The sequence below is a fragment of the Phaethon aethereus genome, assembly GCF_964289735.1.
Source record: "Phaethon aethereus genome assembly, chromosome: 14".
In the NCBI taxonomy this organism is placed as follows: domain Eukaryota; kingdom Metazoa; phylum Chordata; class Aves; order Phaethontiformes; family Phaethontidae; genus Phaethon; species Phaethon aethereus.
This window is the reverse complement of record NC_138590.1, coordinates 3,907,256-3,931,576: the sequence shown is the minus strand read 5'-3', so window position 1 is coordinate 3,931,576 and position 24,321 is coordinate 3,907,256. Positions and strand designations below refer to the sequence as shown.

General features: G+C 38.5%; 2 protein-coding genes across 2 annotated transcripts in view; both read left to right on the top strand.

The window, feature by feature from the left end:
• DOCK2 (dedicator of cytokinesis 2) overlaps positions 1 to 8,348 on the top strand; it is a gene marked incomplete at both ends in the record, with an annotated part of 201,114 nt that extends 192,766 nt beyond the window's left edge. The window contains 5 exons of the mRNA XM_082006288.1: positions 2,069 to 2,196; positions 3,880 to 4,060; positions 5,529 to 5,649; positions 6,698 to 6,840; positions 8,274 to 8,348. Of these exons, the coding sequence (XP_081862414.1) occupies positions 2,069 to 2,196; positions 3,880 to 4,060; positions 5,529 to 5,649; positions 6,698 to 6,840; positions 8,274 to 8,348 (648 nt within the window). The remainder of the gene's footprint in view (positions 1 to 2,068; positions 2,197 to 3,879; positions 4,061 to 5,528; positions 5,650 to 6,697; positions 6,841 to 8,273) is intronic.
• Positions 8,349 to 21,514: 13,166 nt separating this feature from the next.
• FOXI1 (forkhead box I1) lies at positions 21,515 to 23,652 on the top strand (the record flags this gene model as incomplete). Its single annotated transcript, XM_082006389.1, is given in 5 exon segments — positions 21,515 to 22,088; positions 23,099 to 23,514; positions 23,516 to 23,551; positions 23,553 to 23,582; positions 23,584 to 23,652. Coding segments are annotated over 5 exon segments (1,125 nt in total).
• Positions 23,653 to 24,321: the final 669 nt, after the last annotated feature.

Sequence of the window (24,321 nt, the reverse complement as noted above, 5' to 3'; positions counted from 1 at the left end):
GTTCTCTGACCTATAAAGTATTCCTCATTCTGGAGGATTTGGAGTATTTTATTATGTCTATTAAAATTGCAGTTCTTTTCCACCTTATTAAGGAAGTAAAAGCAAATTTTCATGTTTCTCCTCTTTGTAATTTTTTAGTGGTTTAGGGCTTTGATCTGCAATTGATGTCTTTCTGTGCTAGCCACTTCCAGCTGTATTGTGAAGTAAAACCTATCATGTATATAATACTATAAATATTAGTTGAGACCAAACTGAAATATATGGGAATTGAAGGATAACTTCTAGAGACAAACACTCCAGACAATTAAAATAGTCTACTTGAGCTGGCACAGACTTGCAAGAATGATGTTGGCTGGTTTTGGGGATTAAACACCAGTTGCTTTCGAAATTATTTTACGTTGTTGCTTTCAGTGTTGATGATTTCATGAAAGGAGTTATTTCTTCTGTTGTAGGGGAAAAAGTAGCAAGTTTCTAACCGAAACTTTGGATATTGTGCTGTGTTACACATGTACATGATGAAAATTCTACATGTTTATCTCAGTATGTTTTTCTTATTTTCAGATCCATGCCACCATCCTTGCAATAATAAAGACTGTAATCCACAGTTAGCAATCCTGCCTAATGCGTGAACCCTTCAGCACTCTTACAGATCAGGACTTAAAAAAAGCAGCCTGTTTAAAATTTTGCAAGAGTAGAGAACATGCTTTGTGAGTGGCACTACTGCCGTTTCACCATGTCAGACTCACTCTGGTGGCTGGCCTGAGCTTTTTTGTTAAAAGAAAAAGTTATGCAGCTGTTGTGTCTTTATCACAAGATTCTGCGCATTCAAAGTATAAGCAGCATGTAAACTGACTGCATGTGAACTCTGCAAAACACTTGAAAATAATTCTTGAAACTACAAATGTTTCCAGGTTGTCTGCTGCACATCAGAATCTTAGTGAGAAATGACACCAGAAGCAAGGTGTTTGGGAATTTGGCATACGAAATTATGCATAAATTTTTAATATTTTCTGGATAATAAGAATGAAACTCTCTGCTTTAATATGAAATGGGTTTTTTTTTTAAAGTAATTAATATCCTGTTTATAGAATAGAAATTGAAGTAGGCTGGAAAAGTAGTTTATCGTATGCACGCACTGGGAAATTCTCAAAAACCTGCCCTCTCATCATGATGTTGCAATGAGCTAACTAGAGGGAGGCATGCTCAATGCAGAAAAAGAGAAGAGCTAACTGCACTCTACAATTTTAGATCCCAGAAGTCACCTCTTGAAAAAAGAAAACAGTTACAGAATTAGCCAAGAAATGTGATTCTTGTCCCCACTGTATCAACAAAAGTAACAGGAAAACATTTGGAAATAAGTCAGGTTGTTTCACTTAACATTGTACAAGGCTGCAAAGCTTAAATAACCATCAGCATTAAGCTGAATATTTCCACCATGATAGCTAAATCTTCTTCAAAAAGATTTGGAGTGAAATCTCCTTTTTCTCCTTCCACTGCAGAATATATCAACTTCAAGCTTTGCAGAGAGATATGGTGCAGCATATATGGCTTTGTGCAATATGGATACATGACCTGGAGAATCCTCCTGCTCTTCCTGTCTGGCTGTTAGGGAGATGCTAATTTTGTCCAACATTTGCAAACATACAATTCAAAAAGACTCTATTAACAGAGGGGTGGCAAGAAACTGTTGTATTGAAGACAAAGAATGATTAGTCTTGCAGCAAGGGCTAACTAAATCTATTTACTTAAGGAAGTGCTTTAATGGTGTGCCCAGGTCTCTTCAAAGTGAGATCAGCACACGCTGTTTCTTTAACTTTTTTCAAACATAAAGTTAATTATGTTAATTCTAGTTTATTTAGCAACTCACTGTATCATTGAGTTTGAGAGGTCTTAGGGTAAGAGTGTATCCAGACAGAAGAAACAATCACAGTAATTAATGGTAGCAAATAACTTCTGTCATGGCAAATGTTAAAACATCTGTGCTGTCTTCAAGACCAAGTGAAAAGGGATGAAGTGAGGTTCACACAAAGTTGTTTGATAGAATGTGTTTCTCTTTTCCACTCTGTAGCCAGATTTTGATGACAAGAGAGTAGGACGGCCAAGGTCAATGCTGAGATCCTATCGTCAGTTATCAGTCATTTCACTGACTTCCATGAATTCAGACTGCAGTACTCCGAACAAAATTGCTTCAGAAAGGTTGGTTATGAATACAATACAAATTTTCTTTCAGTCCTGGTTTTTAACCAGTTTTATGGGATGAAACTAAAAGATTTAACAAAAAGGCATTCAAGGATAAAAGACCACTAGCAGTCTCTTCAGAATACACCAAGATTATTTTTAACTCTAGCTATCACTTCCTCCAGGCTTAAATCTACAGTATTTCAACCTTAGTAGACAAAATATGCTCAAGTCTCACTGAAAAAACTGGCATTTCATTTTCAGGAAGCAGGTATTTCATAATTTATATGGCAATTCAAAAAAATACAAAGATTTGGGGGTTTTACAAGTTTCTGTTTATACAGCTTTTAACTTAATTAGCATCTTTTTGCTTGTAAAAATTGGAAGGGAAGGGGAAAGCTTTTACAAACTTAGAATTAGGAAGGTGGACTGTTTTAGTAAAGCCTGTAGTAATGTAAAATGCTTTGCCTAGTACACTTTCTTAACTGCAGTGCTGGGAAACATTGAGAGAACAGTTATAGGTGTATTGATTAGCTTTTTCATGCACACATTGTTTTGATTGCTTTATAAATTATCTTTTGGGCACAGAGAACTTCTTCCCAAACAAGGCACATCTAAAATTGATCTTGCTAAGTAGTGGTTTATTGTGATTTTTTTTTTTTAAACACCTGATCTCCCTTTTTGAGTAGTACACTTTTAAAAAGTGAAAAGTCCAAAAGTGCATAACCCCAACTTGTACTTCTTCTTAAGATACCCCTCTGTTCTTGCATGTTCATTGTTTAACACTACTTAATTAAATTCTTTGAGTTGTCTAACAAAGATGTGTAGTATCACATGTTATGACATGCCCCAGGCTGCTCCTCCTCAGCTTCCACTCAAGAAGGATGTTCCACACAAACATGATGTGTGTCCTGTCTGCAAGACTTGTGTCTCTAAAAAAGCAGGACACCTCCTATGGAACCAGACAACTACACTTAAGCAGCTGAATCATGCACCTGCTTCTAATTCTCATTTGTTTTTAGGAAGCACGAGTAAACAAATTCACTGTACTACTTGCTTTATCAACTTTTGTTGTAAAATATGTTCAGCCCCATGTTCAATAGGCTAATTACATCAGCAGAGGAGGGAGTAAAGCCAGCACCAATTTAATGTTTGCTTCTTTTTTAAATTAAAATTAGCCCAATTTTTAAACTACAAAAATTATAGAAAGAGAAGGAGAGAGGTTTTTTATTTTAATCACTGGATATATGCATTGTTCTCCAATATGGTGAAATAAATAGGAGGATACATTTAAAACATGAGAATAAATAGTAATACTCTGTTCCACTGTTTTCAACAACCAACATAGCATGTCTTGCTTTCAGCACCATGCATAAGCTTGTCATACAAGCTCTAACTCTGTTTAGTTCAGGAGTTCTTAAGCTACTGCACAAATCTTTAAAAAGGGATTTACATGCGTTAATGTTTAACATTCTTTGCAACATTTTAAGATGATGTCATACTTCCTGAACGCATCTTATTTGTATATACAGTTGCCAGCTGAAGCACATCGTATACTTTTTACCAACAGTCTGCAAGGCAGCATAGAAAGTCGGAGTGAAGGATGACCTGCATTTATATTTCATGGGGAAATGACATCAGAATTCCAGTGGCTTTTAAGGTATCACTCAGCAACTTGTACTTTTTTCTTTTCTCCTGCAGCTTTGATCTGGAAGTAGTGCTACCAAAGCCAATAAAAGCAGAATCAGAGGAGACTGCTCTGCAAATTAATCCTCACCCTGAAGTAAAGATGAGAAGGTCCAAAAAAAGAACAAAAAGAAGCAGTGTGGTGTTTGCTGATGAGAAGATGGCACCTGATATTTCTATCTCTGACATGAAATGCGTATGTTACTGATTTAAAGTAGTATTTTATAATCCATAAAAAAGAGGACATTACTCTCTTGCTTAGGAAAAGAAAAATATTTCACGCAGAACTGTAGCTGTCGTAAAGGGAAATACGCAGGATGCAGACAATCTGCCCTGCCATGAATGAAACCTGAAAGATCCTGAGGAGGAAACAAATCAATGGAAACATCAGAACATCTCAACTTGCTTATGATGACAGATAATATAGCCTTGAAGCTGCAAATTCTGAAGCTTGGTTAGTTTAAAATGGAGTACCACACTAGGAGGGTTGAGTGAGCTTTCCTGTGGAGAAGCAATTGACTGTGCTGACATTTTGTGGCAGCTCTTTGCGGTCAGGGCTATTTCAAAAGTGATGAGCCCTGGCTGGTTTGTACCTTGTTATGGAGCAGGCAGCAGTTAGGAAACTGCAAGATTGCAAACAGTGTTCCTTAAATGGTGCCAGACTGAAGTTTGGAAGCACTGGCATCTCTCGCTCCATAAATCATCTGAGTACTTTTATTGCACTGCTAGATCGTAGATCGTTACAATGACATATAACTTACATAGTGCCGCCTTTTTTTTTTTTTTTTTTTTTTGGTAGTTGAATTCTCAGGAGACTTTTCTTCTTTTTGTATGAAAAGAAGTAAGTAAAAAAAAAAATCTGAAAGATGTCCTTTTGATACAAATTAAATCTATCTAAATTACAACGTCAGGTAATAACAGATTGTTGAACGACATGGAGAGAGCGTAAGTCATTTGATCAGAAATTTTTGGAGGAATCATCAAAAGAAAAGTGAATTCAATAGAAAGCTAAGATTCTTTTGGGAAACAATGGAGGATTATGATTTTCTTACACTACATGTCCTCATACAAAATAGAGATATAAAACACAGTCATGCTCTGAAAGGCATTAATATAAAAAAACAAGCAACACCTTTGTCTTTTGATTAAATTGGATAACACATATGCCTAACTGTGGGAATCTCACTACATATTGAGTTACAGGATATTCTTTTGCTTCAGAAAAATAGTGACAAGCTTCGCAGCACCCAAGCTGGCTATGATAATGCAATAGGAAAAAATGTTTTCAAAACTTCATTTTACTTTGCAGATCACAGTCAGACCTGGCTGATGGTATTATTCCAAAGATACGGTAGGAATACCACCCTACAGTTTCAGATTAGAGAATCTCTTCTAGCTAGCTTTTTTAGAGTACGTTTTTTTTCTGTGTGGAATGGGAAGTAGTCATCTAACTAGAAATAACCTGCAAAATCATTACATGTTTTTAGCTAGTGTATAATATTTTGTGTTATTGCAAACAATACCATAAAGAACTGGTGTTAGGCATGATAGTTTGTTTATTAATTATTTTCTTTTATGCGTTTCACAAACTATTATTTTGCTTAGATCTTTGTTGCTCATATCTCAATTCATTATAAATGGCAGTATTTTATTTTATTAAATAGCTGTCAAGGAAATACGAGTTCATGAGTGACACCAACCTCTCAGAACACGTAGTGGCACCTCAGAAAACATCTGTCCTCAAGCAGATGAGTTCTGTCAGTCGTTCTATGCCAACTATCCCAGGTAAGCTGCTTACAGTAAGATAAGAGTTCTGCACTTCTTTACTGCTATGTTAAGAAAAAATAGCAATAAAAGGGTTTGCTCCAAGCAGAGCAAGTAGCTCTCTCTGTGTGGTTCCATACCTCTGAGACAAAGATGATAATTTAAGTGTGTGTTGTGCATGTGAGGCTGGCCTGCTACTACTGCTTGATAACACTGTGCTGCCTAGTGCTAACATGCAAACCCTAAAAGTGTTACTTCTGGAGCTCCACATTTTGGTTCCTTGTACAGCATGGGCATTCCCCCTGCCTTGAAAGACGCAAGGTTTATTCATCTTTCTTGCACTGTAGGGTGTCCCTCACAGAAGCAAGGGCTTCTGCAGTCTGCCCTCACAGCCGAGGGCGGCATTTGAAATGGGAAGCAATGTGCTGTACTTCGCTTTGGCAGATGAGTATCCCCAAAGGTTGCCCCATAGCAGGGTTTCACTTCTGCTTTTGACATGAGAGAGAATCTCATAAGCCTCCCTCACAGCAAGAGGGAGGGGAAACAAGCTAACATAACTGCCTGGTGGAAAGACTGACAGTTGCATGATAGAGCAGGGGAAAGCGTACCTGAAGGTGGAACTCATTTCTAGCCCAGGGTGCACAGAGAAAATCTGCCGTATTTCAATGTCCCTCACCCCCTACTTCTTCCCTAGCACATCCTATTTCCTAGCCTGCACTCCATCTATCCCTCTCATTGTCCCTACCTTTCCAGATGCCTGTAACAGACATTTAGCACAACACAACAGACCATCATGGCCCATTTCTTTTTCATGTATTTATCTATTTTTTCTTCTTTGACCAGATTGGTTCATTTTTTTCACTGTTCAGTTTCAATGTGATGAAGTTTAGTGCTTCTCCATTAACAAATGGAAATTTTAACTTACTTTTGTGTTCTAAAGATACACTTAGATGACAAATACATAATTTCTTTCTAGCAATTGCAGTAGTTCATTATTTTGAATTCTGCTTTGTCTTTGACTCTCCTTTTTTGGTTTTATTTTGTGCAACCAATATGTTTCTATTCTAAGGATTAACTCTGTCCGTCAGCCCTGTGACATCTGATGAAACAATTGCATCACATAGGTTGAGTCAACCAGTGTTTCCTTCCACCTCAGATGGTGACAAGAAAACCTTCAAAAAAAAGAAAGTGAACCAGTTATTTAAAACAATGGTAAGTTCTGTGTGTTTATGGGGAAGAAAAGAAAGTGTTACCTCTTCAAAAATTCTATGCTCTGAATCTTACAGAATTTTAAAATTCCACAAGATCCTACATCAGTCTCTTCTTTTTTTTTTTTTTTTTTCCCCCCCCCCCCTTCCTTTTTCCTTACTTCTATCGTCAGAGAGAGCAATGGAAGCTCTATGGGGAAGCAACAATTTGCCTCTGGCTGTGCTTCCTGATGTATAGATGTACATCTTTGTGTTAAAAAGGCTCAGATGTGCAGTTCTGCATCTGTACCACAAGAGGTCTCATCTGACCTACTCATTTTCTCTGATTTGCTTTATATAACATTTATTAGTAAAAGAGGAAAGCAATTACTATAGCTGTAGTTGAGTTATTTGTTCAACTTAATTACATGGAGCAGTTAGCACTAGCATCAGACTAAGGTAAGCGTAGCATATGCGGCAAAACATGCACAGTGTGAGCCCATTTCTGATTTCAGAGATGCTTATTTGAAAGTAGAAATTGGCTTACACTAGAACCATTAATGTTCCTTAAAACAGTTTGCCTTCCTTTAAAGTAGTAAACCTTTCATTGATTTCTGTGGGAATTTCACAAAATTAAAACTATTGCATTTAACATAGTGTCTGAAAGCAAAAAATGTATATTCAGTGTAGATACTAAGATTCAAAAGTTTTAAAGGTTTCATATTTTTTTCAAGTAGTGGGAGAGTGACATTTAATGCGGATGCTGGTAGTTACTGATATGCATAGTGCATAAGCATTCTCTGACACTTGTAATATTTTACGTATCAACTCTGTGCTGATCCTTCAAAGCAAAGGTTGTGTGGTGTTTTTTTTTTTATTTTATTTTTCTGGTGAATAGATTTCATTTTTTTTCATCCATTCATTTCTGCATTCTTTTAAAAAATATCGGTAGTGCCTTAGTGCCTTCAGGGAGCACAGAGCAACATTTAGGAAAATCTGCATTTAAGTGTGTTTATAATTTTTCTGGTAGGAACAAGAATAACCTATTAATTTGAATTCTGTAGGGTTTCACTTATGTTCAATTTATCACATGTTCTTTTAAGACCCAGGAGTAACAGCTTTTCAGCATGCTCTCATCCACTCACATTTAAACCTAAGTAGCATATAAAATAAGGAGGACAAAATGTCTATTTTACAAATCTGAAAAAGAACTGAATAAAGCTAAAATCCATTTGGATAGGGCTTCACAGCATGACTGGAATCATGTGGACATGTTTAAATACAGGCTTATGGTTTTGCAGGATAGATAAATTAATTCAAAATATCCAGGTTTTGGTCAGTGTCTTTTTTTCTCTAGCTGCAGCTTAAGGACACAAGCTAGTTATTAGTATATATATAACTAAATCCAATACAGTAATCATTTTAACATATGGCACTCTGTTCCTTTGGTTTTTGCAGCGCATTTCCAAAGTTCTAGAAGATGGAAAGCAGTCTGTGGAGCACCATTTCAGAACTTCATCTACGGATCTGTAATTCATTCAGTTACAAGACCACTTCTCAACTAAAAATAATTATATATACATATGTATCCTATTTGGACCACTGTCTACTCTAAAGAAAGGCATTGATAATAGATGGCTAATAGAGAATATGAACAACAGTATTCATGGGCTCTGAAAAGTTGCTTTTGATACAGATACAGGAATAACATTTGAAGAAATTACTACAGGATGTGTCCACTGGGATTTGGAACAAAAGCTTAGCGAGCCTCTGGTTATACAGGTCAAAGGACATTGTGTGTTCCCTGGTGACAAAACTTGTTCCTGGGAAGAAGGTGTATTAAAAGGCCATCTGCAATGCTTACTATATCATGTAAGTCAGATCCTGTTCTTTTCAAAGAGCATGGAAGTTACTGTTTTGTGTAGCTTGTATAGACACACTCCAGCTATCTGTAAACTATTGCTGGCAGTGTAGTCAAGGCAACAGATGGCTCAGCACGTAGCCACTGACAATTTACTCTGTGGCTGTAGTTGGGTTTACAGTCCTGAGGTCCCTCTGCTGCTCCCACCACTCTGCTCTGTATCCTTGATCTTTCTCAGGGTGGGTGTCCCTGACTGTGACAACCATATGCCTGAGTTATTTTCAGAACAGTGGCTATTATGTTGAAAACATGTGCAACAGTTTATTTACACATGTACAAATTGGTGTTACGTCTAGCAGTATGATAAACAAAAGCTGCGTTTTTTGCTGTTCATCAATAAAATGTTAAAAATTTATTTGCGTTGAACCTTTCTCCCTGAAATCTCTAGATACCATCATATCCATATCCATACCACATATAAGGTAATCGTTTCTTACTGACAGCAAATGGAATTCTACAAGCCTAAGTCTTCTACTTTCCAAATTGATTTTCTGTGTCTCTCCGGCTCCTGAGGTGGAGCTGGAAGATAATGCCTTATTGGCATGACGCTAGACAGCACTGCAGGTCAGCATCTCAGGGCTTTTTTTTACAACCTGTCAGTTCTTTCTAAAGGTAAGTATATTCTCCAAATATAAAGGTTTCTAAAAGGCTATATCCTTCATTCATCCCTTTATGTTTCAGATACCTACATAGGTTTATATTCATTAAATAAAATATGACCATGTATAGTGTTGTAGATGGGAGAGATTGGCCTTGTTGCCATTTATATGCTTATGGGAAAAACAAAGAGGTTAAAATTATTCCTTGCTGAGTGATTGAGTCAATGGACAGACATCTTCAGTTTGTTCTAAGCTTAACTATTTCAAGAGACACTTTTACGTTCAGCATGAATAGTTTATTTAATGAATTTAGACTCTCTTTTCAAGTTGTCAGTGTAAAGCTGTTTTTTACAGAAATAATTAGCCATTGTTTTCTGTGAGAAGTTTGAAATATTTACCATTGGAACCAATTCTGAGCCAAGAAATACTTTTCACTAGAATAACCACAGACAGCAGAACAAAATAGGTCCAGTTTTAATACTAAGTACAGTATGTGTTGGCATGGATACTGAAAGACTTCTTGTTTCATTTGCTTTTCACAGCGACTTGATACTCCTGAGGAAGCACAGAGGGAGGACAAGGCTTTTCTAGGGAAAAAACCCTCAGTTTAATAGAGTGGGTTATCTGTGAGTGGGAGAAAGTGAAAGGTTGAGAGGTGCATATTTTACATCTTGCTACCCTGGGGGAAGGAGAGGGAGGTACCCAGGTTGTCCTTCAACATTATTTGCAGATACATTGAAGAAATACTGATCTCAAAAAATAAAAAGTACTTTAAAAGAAAAGGGTTGGTTCTACTGGGAATGAGTAAGAAAAGGATGATTTAGCAACTGTTCATTCTTTGTAAAGGTACCTGTTAAAGATTCTTTTGCTTATTGTATCTTGCAGCTTTGTTTTCATGCGAGAGTGGAATAAAAGAGTTTTAGTTCAAGCTGTTGTTATAAGTTATAATTGAAGTACTGTGATGATTATAATTGAAGTACTGTGATTCAAAAGTAAGAAGTACAGAGAACGGAAGGGAAGGAAGAGCGCAGAAACAAATACCAGGAAGGCAGGAGTAGAGTGTCCAAAGGAAGTTTGGTGTTGAGTGTTTAGCTAGTGGTTCAAGATTCATACTTTTGTTTTTCTCACGTTTTAGTATAATTTTTGATGAAGAGTTTAGATTTGCACTTAATTTACCAAATATCAGCAAAAATCTTCTCAGTTGTCCTACATCACAGATTGTGCTCTTCTTGCCAGCTCAGTTTTGGATCTGTTTCAAGCCTGAAATCATGTAGATCAACTCTGAGCAGAAAAGCAAAATTAACTAAGAAAAAATAACTGTCAAGAACAGGGCATACATGGAACTGGAATTTTAAGGATGTTTGGACAGCAAGCCTCAGCCATTCGCAAGTTTCCAAAAACTGTGGATACTGACATTCAGTCCAAATAAACAACATCGCATCAATGACAAGCGATGCCCTGGGATCATAAACTGCAAGTATGGCAATCTGGCAATGTCTGCTTAAAAATGTAAATCAGCACTAATTATTGTCATTTCTGTCACAAGCTAAACAGGCCTTTAGTGAAGATCTACTCAGGCAGCACAGAACCTATGTATTTGATATTCTTTAATGTGAAGCACAGAGGGCAGAAACTTACTCCAGGATAGGGTCAGGCTTTGGCTGCTGTCCCAAGGAGTTAATGAAGCAGGGGTAGCTTCACCTGAAATCTATATAGCCCCGTTACCTCTCACCATGCAAGGTCAGAGAAGCATTTTGGCACATGACAGTGTTTTCATGTGGTTTCTGTATCAGAGTTTATTTCAGTTTCTCTCAGTTGTTTCAAATACTCTGGACAGTAACAGTCTGGCTGTCTGGATGCATGGCACTAAGATAATGATTGGGTAGTGCGAGTCTGTAATAAACAATTTGTTTAGGGTGGGGTAGAAAAGACTGCATATGCAGCTAAGATTTTATCTGCTGACTTGATGTGCTTTATGAAAGCTGTTACACTGCAAAAATGTAAGATGCATTTAAGCAGCCTGCCATGTATGTTCAGTTAGCTAGATGTCTGAATTTTAGACACGGACGCCTGTGCTTCATCTCTCACAGAGTGCGACACTATGTTAGTAGTAAAAGCCCAGCTCCAGAAGAGCTGCTCTGTCAGTGCAGCGTATGGTCTGGTCATAGGTGGCAATGTTAGCATTCTGACACGTCAAGTTATTCGGGAGTGTTCTTCAACTAACTTATGTATCTGACCTGCCCTTGTTTGTGCCGTGTAGTGATACTGTCTAAGTCCTCATTACGAGATTATGACTTAATTACTTGGCCGGGGGGGGGGGGGGCGTGGAGTGGTGGAATTTAATGCTCTCAACATTTCGATAAAAATTAGCTGGGGTAAGCTATAGGAAGGTGTTCAGAGTATAAGTCAATAAGGATCAAGTTTCTGAGCAGGAAGAAGAGTTTTATTAAAGATTTTCCAGACCTTAGGAGTGCATTGTGGTTTTGAACTAAGAATTAATGTGTGATAGATGTGTGTATTTGTCGCAGGTACTGCTTGACATTGAACTTTTAATCTGTATTTTATCTGTAATTTTTTTATTAGACAATGGAAATTTTGAGCGAGGAGAATCATAGAAGGGTTTGAGTTGGAAGAGACCTTAAAGATCATCTATTTCCAACCCCCAGTGGGGGTAATGAGTGCCATATTGATTATTCTGTATGGAGTACACAGGCACATTAGGCATCAGGGGATCTCTGTTTTCATTTTCCGTGTTGATATTGTTGATATGTGTGGTCTGGCTTTTGGATTTTTCTAGTTCTCAGACTTGTTTCATCAAGTCTCTGACCTTTCTTTAAAGACTCATTGAGGCAGGATTCTCACTTTGTCTTGGGACACCACAGTCTTGTATGGGAGAGAAAGAGGATTAGACTTCTTAATAATTTCAGAAGTGCAGAATTTTAAACTAACAATTTTCTCCTTTTCAAGCCTGTTCATAGTTGATAGAAGACCACAGCAAACAAGTTAAATTAACTCAGATCAATATGTTAAACTAAAGGCAGTACAACACTGTGTAAGTATAATTTTCCTGGATGTGTTACATCACATGAATGGTAGCCTTAGTAGCATAGAAGACTGGGTGTCTGGAATGTGTCCAATTTGGTCATATTTAAATTGAAGGAACCTTGTGTCATCCTGGTCTCTGAAGAAAGGAACTCGTATTTTTGACATGGTGGACTATTCTGCTTCCTGTATGAGATCTGAGATGCAGAGGCGGTTTGCTCCCACAATTACTGACACAAGGAAGCTGTAATGGAATGGCAGTGGAAAATTTTCTTCAATCTGGAGGACATAAAGTAGGCAGAGCGGTGATGAGGAGTTTTTACCACCAGCTATTATATTCTACTCAGTGTTTTCAGGCAGCAGCCATTTTACTGTAAAAACTGGCTGAAGAGCAATTCCTAACCTCAACTGGCAAAAAGCAATAAACCTGTGCCAAGCGCGGTTCACAGCTTGTAGAAAAGCAGCCAGTGTGTAGAAAGGTTAATGCTTTTGTGTCGTGCTAGTAAAGTTACTGAAATTTCAGTGACAGAATGGATTCAGATTGAGTTTAACCTATTTGATAGTCACAGCTTTTTGTTGTTTGGCTGTTCTGCTGCTTGCATCATTGCTAGTGGCAATGATAGAGCAGACACAAGGAACCCTGCAAGAAAAAAAGTTGGAATGATGATGGGAAACAGCTGACGAAGTGAAATGGACTTAGAAGATTTCACTTGATCAGTTTGAATGTGAAATCTCTTAGCAATTCAACAACTGATGGCTACTAAATCACACAGTACAATCTATACCCAGAGTCATAATTAGATTTTACACTGATTGCACTATGAGTGTAAATTTCTGCTTTGGACTACGATAAACCCCTAAGTATTTTATTGTACTCAGAACTATACAGATGCTGAATCAAAGCTGCTCACTAATGACAGAATATTGCAGCAGCTCTATCATGTCTGGATGGATTTTTATTTCAGCCCAAGTAGGAGCATGGAAGCATCTTTGAAATAATCATACACCTTAAATCACTAAAAGCTAGTCAAGCTCCCAGGTAGGTCTGTTCCACCCTGATTATGGGATGAGGGCACTTTTAAACAAGAAAAAGCTGTTAAGCATGTTTTTAAAATAGCAAGGTAGGACAAGAAGGTGATGGTTTTGTTTGTTATTAAATCTGGTCTCTGTGTAAGTCCGCTGAGGTCCAGGAGTTGTGTTTAAAGCTATCTAATCACATAATGCTCTGTGCTACCTTGCTCTTCCATTTTAAAGGATTTTAGCTTCACTATCATGAGAAGACCGAAAGACCCTTTTTTGTTCCAGCTTCAGTGCAGTGCTATTTAACAGATGAAACATTTACCCCAGAGACTGGTTCCATATATGCTGACGTCAGTAAGAATCCTCTAGACCTAGGTCATTCTGTTTAAAACAATAGCACAGGTCAGTTTTCCAGAATGTAGGAAAATAAAAGGAATAATTTAGCCAAACACAGGATCCTTCTCATGTAGAAATCAAGAGAATTCAGCCAACTTAAAGCCAAATTGCTTTTTGTGTTTTCCCTTTTTAAAAAATAATTTCTGAGGAAGGAGAGAAAATTAACAATTTAAGGATCCTTTCCCTCATTAATTTTTGGAGGTGGCTTGGAGGTATGTCCATCTTGTTACATAAATCTTTTTTTTTTTTCCCTAGGAATATGGAAGCCTCCATGAAAAAGGCTTGCAGCCATCTGTCCTGGATGCCCTGGAGTAGTCACTACTATTACAGTATTTACTTATATTTCCCTCCCAGAACTGAATTCCTACTTGCTCTTGGGCATTCAAGGTCCTTCTCGGAGGGAACACTGAGCAACATTCCAGGGGCTGCCCTCAGTTGTAAGGACTTCAGCATTGGCAGTATTTACTGCCATGGGGTGAGGAGAGTAGCTGTTCTTTATTGACTCAGTCTGTAATTTTCTATTCTGATTTGCTATCATGATGCAGTGTGTGCTAAAGATTAACACCATAAACGATTAATTGCTCTGCAAACAAACCTCAGGTAGGCCTTGGCTTTCATAAACTTTAAAATGTTACATCAATTTAATCATGGTTTTCAAGTGAGGACAGTTTGATCTGATTAGGTTTTGGATAGAATTATCCCTTTTCAATGTAGTTTTTTGTCTTACAGGGTAACAGAAAGCTCTGCTGTGCCATGAGGGGTCTTTCCCTAGAATTAGACAGCCACTGCGTCTGTGCTGTAACAAAGATAGTTTCCGTGTTAATGATTTTTTCATGAGTAGGAGTGTGTGCTGCAGCTCCACGTGTCCCATTCTGCATGTGAGTATTCAGCCTGCATTTACTAACAGGTTACTGTGAGAGGTATGAATGATCTCTCATTCACAGTTAGCAGTTTGTAGACCTTCCCGTTAACTTGAATTAGTTCAGCTGATGGTGGGTGGCTGTTGATGGATTTTAGTGGTGATTGATTCAAAAGGCACAGGAAAGGTGATGGGGATCAAAAAAATCAAAATTTAAGTTATTTATGCCCTGAGTTGGCAGGCTGGCAGACAAAAAAAGAGACTTACCTAGGTGAAGTAGTAGGAATTTTGCACTGTTGTTGTAACTAGAAAACATCTTAAAAACCATCTACGTTTGACAGGTATTTTGAGGGAAGGTCTTCCCCAGAAAGTTTGCTCACATGTTTTTGTACATAAGAAAACAGCCCTAGGTAGAGTTGCTTTAGATGCAGCTCTTTTAACCAGGAATATTGTATTCTGTCATACAATAAAGCATGTTATGGTTGGATTCCACAAATACTGAGGAGAGGAATGTGAAGTCTTTATTACATGACTTCAGTTGCTTTGACACATTTAGCAATACTTCAGTAGTGCTTTGAAACAGTAATACTTCAGTAGTGCTTTACACTCAATAGTACTAACGCACAATGCCTGAATTTGTAGACTCTTTCTCCATGACTGCTTTTAGACTTATTTCACAAGACAAGAAAACAGTACTATTGGAGATTAATACTGGAAAACAAAAGAGCAAAGGAAACAAACCTGAAAGAAAGCCATAAGTGTCTAAAGTTACCAGAATTTCTGCACAGAATTTCAAAGCAAATGAGCATTCTAATACAAAAAAGTTAAAAATGTTTACATATACCATTGCTTATTTTTACAGATTCAACTTACAAATCTAGATCTATGTAATACTGCTAAGGGGAGAGTGAACACACCAGTATAAAAACTTGCTACTGACTTAAGATGTCTCTAGGGCAGATCCGGACTAATTCAATACATTTTCAAAAATTGTCACTAGAGGGGGATAAGTAGTTGCTATACTTTCTGTATATAATAGAGCTCAAACTACTGACCTGTCTGCCCAGATACCGAGAAAAGCAAAGTGGAGCAACTGGAAGTGCAAGAATTATAGCACTGTAAATCATCCTATTCACAACTTAGATGATCGTAGTTTACTGCAGTTAAACCCTGGTTACATTAAAACAACCTTAAGTTTATCTATCACTGGGTGTGTCCATAGAGTAGTTCAACTGCACTTGTACCAATTCAGTTACCAGTTTTAGTTGCTAATTAATTTTCTCCAAGTGTTTGTGTTGTGCAAGTACCAAAGGGTACAGAACACTGTGAACAAAATATTAAAAAAAAAAAAAAGGAAGTTATGTTTTCTCAAAAATCCTTGTTTCTAAAATGTCTTTTCAATTAGATCTCCATTTAAATTGTGGAGTGGGAGGAGCTGATTTTTCCATACAAGCAAATACCTTGATGCTGAAATCTGACTGAAACAGAAGTATTAGCATGTTACTATTTTTCCTTTGTATAAATGCTCTTGTGTATCTCAGTGAAATGCACAAGAATTTAAACTTGGAAGGGTTTTGGAAAGGTGTACCTATTAATCTCCTTGGTAAACAGAATTGATGTTCATACACCACCTCATTTGATTTTAGCACCATTTATTTCTAACAAACATTTAGTGGCAGGCATAGAAGAATAACCAGATAATCTGAAACAGGCAAGCGCTTCAGCTGTTGGAAGCTGGTAGCAGCAGTGAGGTTGTCAAAGTATGATTGATTGAAATATCTATAGTTGTACTAATTTCCCATAATTGAGAGACACCTCAGATTCTAACATGAGAGGAATTTGTTGCAGAATCTCTCCGTGTCTGGTTTAGACTTAGGTATCCCTCCGTTGCAGGGCTGAGCATGTCTGTGTATCTAAATGCAGCAGATCCCATGAGAGCCATAGGCAGCCCAATGGAAGATATAGATCTCTTGCCTGCCTATGGCCTGTCACGACTAATACATGAATGGGGGGACACCTAATCCCCTCTACCATATTCTATGTTGGCAAGATGGTGGAAGGCCTTTGTTGAAGCAGGAGTTATGACTACCTTTGTTATCATAGTTGTCGTGGTCAGAAAGCAGCTACTAGCCCTTAGAAGGTTTTACGGTCTTCTAAAACACCAGTTATAAAGTTGCTTTAAAAATCTACAGTGGTTTTGTTCTGAAAGCCTTAAAAAGTCTAGGGGCATTCTAGCATTGCAGTATGTATGGCACAGATCCAAATGATAGTGCCTTTTCCATTAATTTAATGTTCAACCTGCATTTCTAGAAATCAAGTTCAGTTCCCTTGTTTTGCAATACTGTATTTTACATTTCCTATGCTTTTGTAATGACCTTGAGATGACATTGTTTTGCCTGCAACACCTTGTTTCTTCTGATGATGTGGTTTATTCTGTGCATACACTGGGCAGATGATTACTGGAATAAGACATGAAGACTTCTAGAAGTAATCTACTAGGCAACCAAGAATATAGGTAGTTTGTCATTATGTGAAAATGTAGTATCAATGGATACTGAACTGTTTCTGAATTCAGTGTGTGAATTGTTTGAAACAAGGTGGGTTCCTTGGTATACTGAGCTGTAGATGAACACTTTGCTTTCAAAAACAGTTTTTCCCTCTTCTTTGTGACCATATGACTAGCTTGTGTGAACTTTTCTTCAGCAAGGTGTTAAACTGTGATAATACACCATGATTGGGGTTATACACAATGTTAGCAGTACAGCCTAAAGCTTCACATTAATTAAAAGTACGTATCATGATCTGGATCAAGTGTAAACAATCTAGTTAATTTCTTACTAATTAGCTAAAATACATGATGCAGAGTGCTTTATATTGGCTATGTGAGGGACAAATGACACGCAGTATGCCATAAGGTTTGCCAGGATGAAATTACTACTATAAAATTTTGAACCTGTTTGTGTCATTAGAGTCAGTCTGCAGTATGTTGTACTGTGCATCATGCTGGCATGGTGCTTTTGATGCAAGTTCTCTGAAACTGTTACACTGTGAAACAGCACAATGACCTAAGGGTGCTTGTGGGACTAGCAGGTATCATGCTTTACCTTGCTTTATTGTTTCGAAAGATCCAGTTAAGGTAGTTAGGAGTATCTCAGCCAAAACATTACAAAAGTATACAGAGAGCTCCCCATATTATTCTCTACCTTTTGATCGCTGTGCTTTTGCTTCCTACTGTGTGCTGGTGTGTATGCACTTCTTCCAAGCCACTACATTTCAAAAATGCTGAATGTATAGGTTACTTGGGAGTATAAGTGAAAATGCCGAGGAATCCCAGTTTTAATGAAAGTAGTCTGAACTTCTCACAACCTGAGATTTCAGACAATTACGGTTTCCCTTGTAAAAGCGCAATAAATGTGAAGAAATATTACTGTTGGCTGGAATAGAGAGGTACATAGGAGCTGACCTAAAAAAACTATGGAGAATGATGGTTATGCAGTGGCTCAGCCTCAACCTGGCAGATTTTGGAGCTTTGCTTAAGAAATCGAGAACAGCAAATTTCATATAACACAAGAGTTGACAGCAGTCTTTGGTTTGACAACAGTCAGCAGTTGATCACTCTTCCAACTGGCAGAGGCGTGCACTGAGGGCTGTACAGTACTGTACCGTAATAAAAAGAAATGTTAAAAGCATGATACATCTTGCATACAAAGACCTCACCAAACCCAATGCATTATGATCTTTCGAAGTAATGATTACTAAACTATGACACCAGGATCAGCCTCCATTTTATTTCTAGAGTTTTTCATCCCTAACCAGGATCTGTTAGCATGGCTTGGTCAGCATATCACCTTTTTCCAGCCTTTCTATATGGAAGCCTCACTATTTTTCCTGCTCCTTTTTCCACTTCTGAGATTGCTACCTTCTCCTTCCAGCCGTGCCAAGAACAGGAGCCCAGGGCAGTATTCCTGGCTAGACTCAATTAACTCCAGTTCTGACCAGCCCTGCTCAGCAATCGCAGCTTGAGCAAAGTTTATTCTTGCTGCCTTTTGCCTGCATATGAGCATCTGCACCTGAAGTGCTATATAAGAACATGTATTGCAGTGATTCTCAAGCAGTAAGGTGTGCCCATAGTACTAACAAAGTACCAGTTTTACTGGCATTGTTTATACTCCAATCTGAGTAAATCAGGCACAGTCAGCTGGAAGAAAAATGTTGCTGATTGGATCGTGTCTATGCTAGAAGCTGTGCCAGCACACACATGCCCGGGAGGGATCAGACCTTTGCATTCTCTTTCAGAGCTCTGTAGGCAGAAGCCTGCAGTTGTCTTTGTACTTCATTGCTCTAAAAGCAGTACTTGCCATTCTTCTCAGCAGTCCTCACTTCAGTTAGTTCTGTGTGATACTTTGTTCAGGTGTAGCATCAAGGGAGGTCTGGTAGTAATGTGCATTCTCAGGCAGCTGCAGAGCACAACTAGGGATTGACCTTGCTAAAATGCACTGCACCAAAACTTCACAAAGATTAATTAGCAGAGGAAGTTTTACAACCTTCATCAGTCTCTGGTTCCAGAAGTTTGGGGTTTTTTTTTCCTTTGTAAAGCCTGGCATATTTTTAAAGTATGTATTCACTCAGCACCCACTTCAGTGTATTCTAATTGTAACTATGCATGCAGTGCACCTTGGGGAATAGTATTTAAATGCCACTCATCAAAGTCCATGATGAATTTTTACTTCTTGGAGTAAATGAACCCTGAGCAGTAATAAATTTGGAAGTTTTTCTTGTTTCCAAGGTTTGGGGTTTTTTTGTAAAACTGTAGTATGTTGAAAGGATCAAAAATCTATAATGTTTTCACACTATTTTCTGGGTCTTAGTTCACTGTAAAAGTAACTCCTGTTCTTACTCATTTGAGCATTTCTTAAATGTTTTGTTCCATTGACTCTTCTGTAAATAATGAGGGTTTTTACTAGCAATGTTTGTAACATTAATATTTACAGGACTACAGATATAGTTTTAAAATATATCTATATGTTAGTAAGGTAATTAGGAAGCTGTAGGCAGTGGTGCTTAAACAGCTTTTTGCATATTTGTAACTCCAATTCTTAAGGAGAAAAACATTATTTCAGATAGGTTTCATGAGGAGGGAGGTACTGGCATTATTATTACCTGAAAAATGAATCATCATGTGTTTTTTCTGTCCAAGTCATCTTTTGCACAGCGGTTGTCACTTAGAAAATAAGCCATCCTCACTGTGTTCCACTTAACTTTTGTCTTTTTAATGTGTATCTCTGCATAGGCTAGTTAGCACTTACAAACTCGGAAGTCTCAGTCATTCAAATTAAAATAGCAACTTGTTTGTCCATACCTGTAGTACGAATGATTTTATGTGCAGTGAAAGCATGTATTTTTTAAATAACAGCTGTAGAGACACATTTCTGAGCTAGTAAATTCACTAGCTTTGTTACTCTGTACTCAATATTTCAGTTGTATTTCCACTGAATTTTTTTCCATACCTTTCAAAGCAACAACAATATGAACATGACATTGGTGAATCACTAATGCTTAGGGAGGGGGGAAATCCTGGTGGTGCTGCAGCACAAAAGGTTAAGTGAACTGATGAATGTGTGACAAAGCAAAAAAAAGTCTCTGGTACAGCCAGGAATTCAAATCTACAGGTCAAAACTTGTGTTTCTGCACAAATTATATGACCAGAGCCATCTTAAAGGCCTTGTCATAGCAGGTTTGTCTTTAATTGCATGGATTACTAAGGCAGTCAAGTTCTAAATGTATGTGCCTTAAACATAAAAAAAATAAGCAAATATCACTTCTGAAGGCAACTGCAACTACGGTTTTAACTACAGTGCTTTTTCCTCCTTCGAAAATGCAGGATGCCATGCAAGGCAGTAAGTATTTTTCCAAGTCATAAAAGGACTAGAGGTTTTTCCTTGTTACTTAATTTTAAGGACTCAACTTTTGTCTGTGTGGATACAAATTAAGTTATTGGAAATTAGCTGAAAAGAGCTGTGCTGAACACTACCTCTTTCCTGTTTGGCAATTCTGCTAAGAGGTTTTATGAGCTCTCTGCACCAATCCTGCGGCAAAGAGGAAGCAGCAAACAATAATTTCCCATCTCAGTTCACCAATTTAAGCTCTAAAGAAGGGTTTGATGATTAAGCCTGAAATTTTTTTCGCACAAGATTAATCCTTCCTTTAGGAAGTTAACTCCATTTATATCAGTAAGACTACTCACGTGAGTAACCAGCTGCAGAAATTGCCTGTAGTCCTGTGATTGCCTAGGGGGAAGTACAAGCAACTCTGCAATTAAAATTAAAGAAAGAAAAGGAGGTCTGACCTTTCCTTGTTTTAAAGTGCGTGAGTGTATGTGTGTATATATATGCACCTGCTGTTTCGTTGATGAGTGACAATGACTTTTGCCTTCTGAGTCTTACTCGCAGCAGCACAAAATGGCTTTTCTTTGAAAAGAAATAAATACTAAATGCTAAAGCTTCAATGTGAAAGCTAGAAAGAGGAGGATCTCTGATAAGGCATTTTCACTTCAAGGCACCTTAGGCTTTCTTTATGTGCATCACATTAGTGGAAAATTCCTTCATTCATTTAAGAAGATAAACAGTTGTAACTTTCAGGTTTGGTTGATGTGACATCAGTGACTGGCTGGGACTGCCAGCATTCCGAAAAGGATATCGTCCTCATCTGCAACCACTCAGGGCTGTGGGGTGGAGCCTGCAGCACAGGCTGAAACATTTCCAGGTGCATAAGTAGGTAGGGAAGGGCACAGGTGATGCACCTGTCTCAGGAAAGGAGCACTAGCACAGGTGTGTCAGAACTTAGCAGCTGTCTGTGTTAGAGCATGAGCTCCTTTGATCCACAAACGTACTCTCCACCACGCTGCAGCCCACAATTTCCAAATATCGGTCAAGAACCTCCAGAGATGAATATCTACTATGAGAACCTTTTCCATCCACAGAACATCCCTAGTCCACAGCGACCGAGCACCTTTGAGACGACGGATTACAACACCACTCCCAATCCTTACCTCTGGCTAAATGGACCTTCCATTACCCCACCACCATATCTCCCAGGATCCAATGCCAGTCCCTTCATTCCTCAGTCTTACGGGATGCAAAGGCAGCTCTTGCCTAACATGCATGGCTTGGGAGGACCTGACCTTGGCTGGCTTCCTCTCCCATCCCAAGAAGAGCTTATGAAGTTGGTTAGACCACCTTACTCCTATTCTGCACTTATTGCCATGGCTATCCATGGAGCACCCGAAAAGAGGCTGACTCTCAGTCAGATCTACCAGTATGTGGCTGACAACTTCCCGTTTTATAACAAAAGCAAAGCTGGCTGGCAGAACTCCATACGGCACAACTTGTCGCTCAACGACTGCTTCAAGAAGGTGCCTCGAGATGAAGATGATCCAGGTATAGCTCTCTCCCCCTTTTTTCCCCACTTCTAATTAAACTTGATTAATTTAAAAATGCCTAATACATTGTCAAGAGACATAATAGCCTAGATACAGGACATACACATGGTAGCTGTATTTTCATAGGTCTCAACTAGAAGGCAACTATGCATAGTTGAGGTCTGAATCAGTGTTGTCATTTAATCTCTGCAGGGAAGGGGGTTCTTTACTGCTCCAGGTCTTCCTAAGAACTGACAGATGTGCTGAGTATGAGGCTCAGCAAGCACAGGAGCAGTCTTAAGTATACACCATTTGGTATAACACGTATGGCTTCTGTCAAACTTAACAGGGAATTAATGGAAAAGGGATAAGGCAAACTCGGATTTGTCAAAGAAGTCCAGTAGCTTTAGGGAGTCAACAGTAATTCTCAAAAGGAGAGCAGGCTGCTTTTGTTTGTTTCAAATAGCATTTTGCTTGGAATCATACCTCTGCTGTTTCCAACTGCTTGGCTAATACACTGTCAAATTGTTCCTTTATTTATTGTTTTCTATCAATAGCTCTTGAGAACCATTGGAAACATTTAAAAGCCATTCAATTATACTGCCACAGAGGGCCAAAAATCTGGTTCTATCTCGTTAGAAACCTATCCTACCCCACTGAATCTGGAGGAGCAGCCCAGCATGGGATTTAATTACTCTGCTGTAAATTCAGAGGATGAGCTATATACTGAAAACCTCCTTCCCTCACCAAGAAAAGAAACAAACAAACAAAAGCTCTCCGAGTGGCTCCGCTTGTAGTTTTACCTGTGCGAAGTGTCAGGGATAAAGGATACAGCCCAAAACTTTACTTTTTTTTCTGAATTCAACAGACTTCTGCTTTTGTGTGATTAAAGAATACGTATGGGGTTTGCTTATGCAATTATTCTGTGTCTGTGAAATGACAGAAACATTGTAAAGCCCTAGAAGACTGTTCTTTGCTGTCTGTGTGCATATTTTTAAGCTAAAAATGTACTTTTGTCCCCTTTGACAGGAAAAGGGAATTACTGGACTCTGGACCCGAACTGTGAAAAGATGTTTGACAATGGAAACTTTCGCAGGAAGAGAAAAAGGAAGTCTGACATTGGGGCTAGTGCTGCCACTCTTGCACCTGAGAAGTCAGAGGACAATGCCCTGACCAGCAGCCCGAAAGCTGTAGAGCATCAGGATATCTTGGAAAACTCATCTCCTGGGACTGACAATTCACCTGAGAAAGGATCTCCACCTCCATCTTCCAGTAGCCCATGCCTCAGTAACTTCCTCTCCAGTATGACTGCGTATGTTAACGGCTCTAACTCAGTGAGCCGCTCAGTGCCATTGGGACTCAGCTCTGAACCCACTGACAAAATGGGACAGAATATGGTAGGCTTTAATTCCTACTCTCCACTCTCTAATATCGCTAGTCATGGTGTGGGAGAGTGGTCCAATTCTATGCCTTCTAGCCACCTTGGCTACAGCAACTCTGTGCTCAACCAGTTTAACACCCATTTTTACAGCAGTATCAGCACAAATAACACACTGTATTCCAGGGAAGGAACAGAGGTTTAAATGAAGGATTCTAAGAGATCAGGTATAGCTATTTATGAGAGGAAATGATCCGTGGGCAGGTGATTAGTGTTAGAGCTGGTTGTCTCTGGGACCCACACTGCATCGTACCTTGTAACAGCCGCAAACTTGTTACCCATTATACTTACTCAAATCACAAACACTACACATTCAGCAACTCCATATAAAAAATCAGAGATCATAACAGCAAGCGTAGTGAAGAGTTCTCCTGAGACACTGTGCTTGTATTGCTGCCAACCATGGTCCTCTACAGACATCCTGTAGAGATGTTTGTTTGCCGTAGGCATGCAGCTTTTTCTGGCATGGTACTAATACTAATATTGCTATACTTATAAAGTGCTAATAGAAATGTGGTTATATCTCTAAATATCCTCTCTTGCTGGTATAGACTGCCTGTACTAGACATGCATAGCAAGCATGGCCAAAACTATTCTGAGACACTGAAGGATCTATAATAAAAACTACTGTATGGCAAGTAACAACCAACTCTCACTTGAATGGTGAGAATGGTGAGTGCTATCTTTGGTTTTCTCTAATACTAGGGCATACATGGTCTAAATTTTCATCCCCTTTCAACCCCAAAGGGAACATGGCAGTGAAGCAAGCTGGCATCATCATGGACACAACAGTCATTCTGAAACTGAAGGGAAG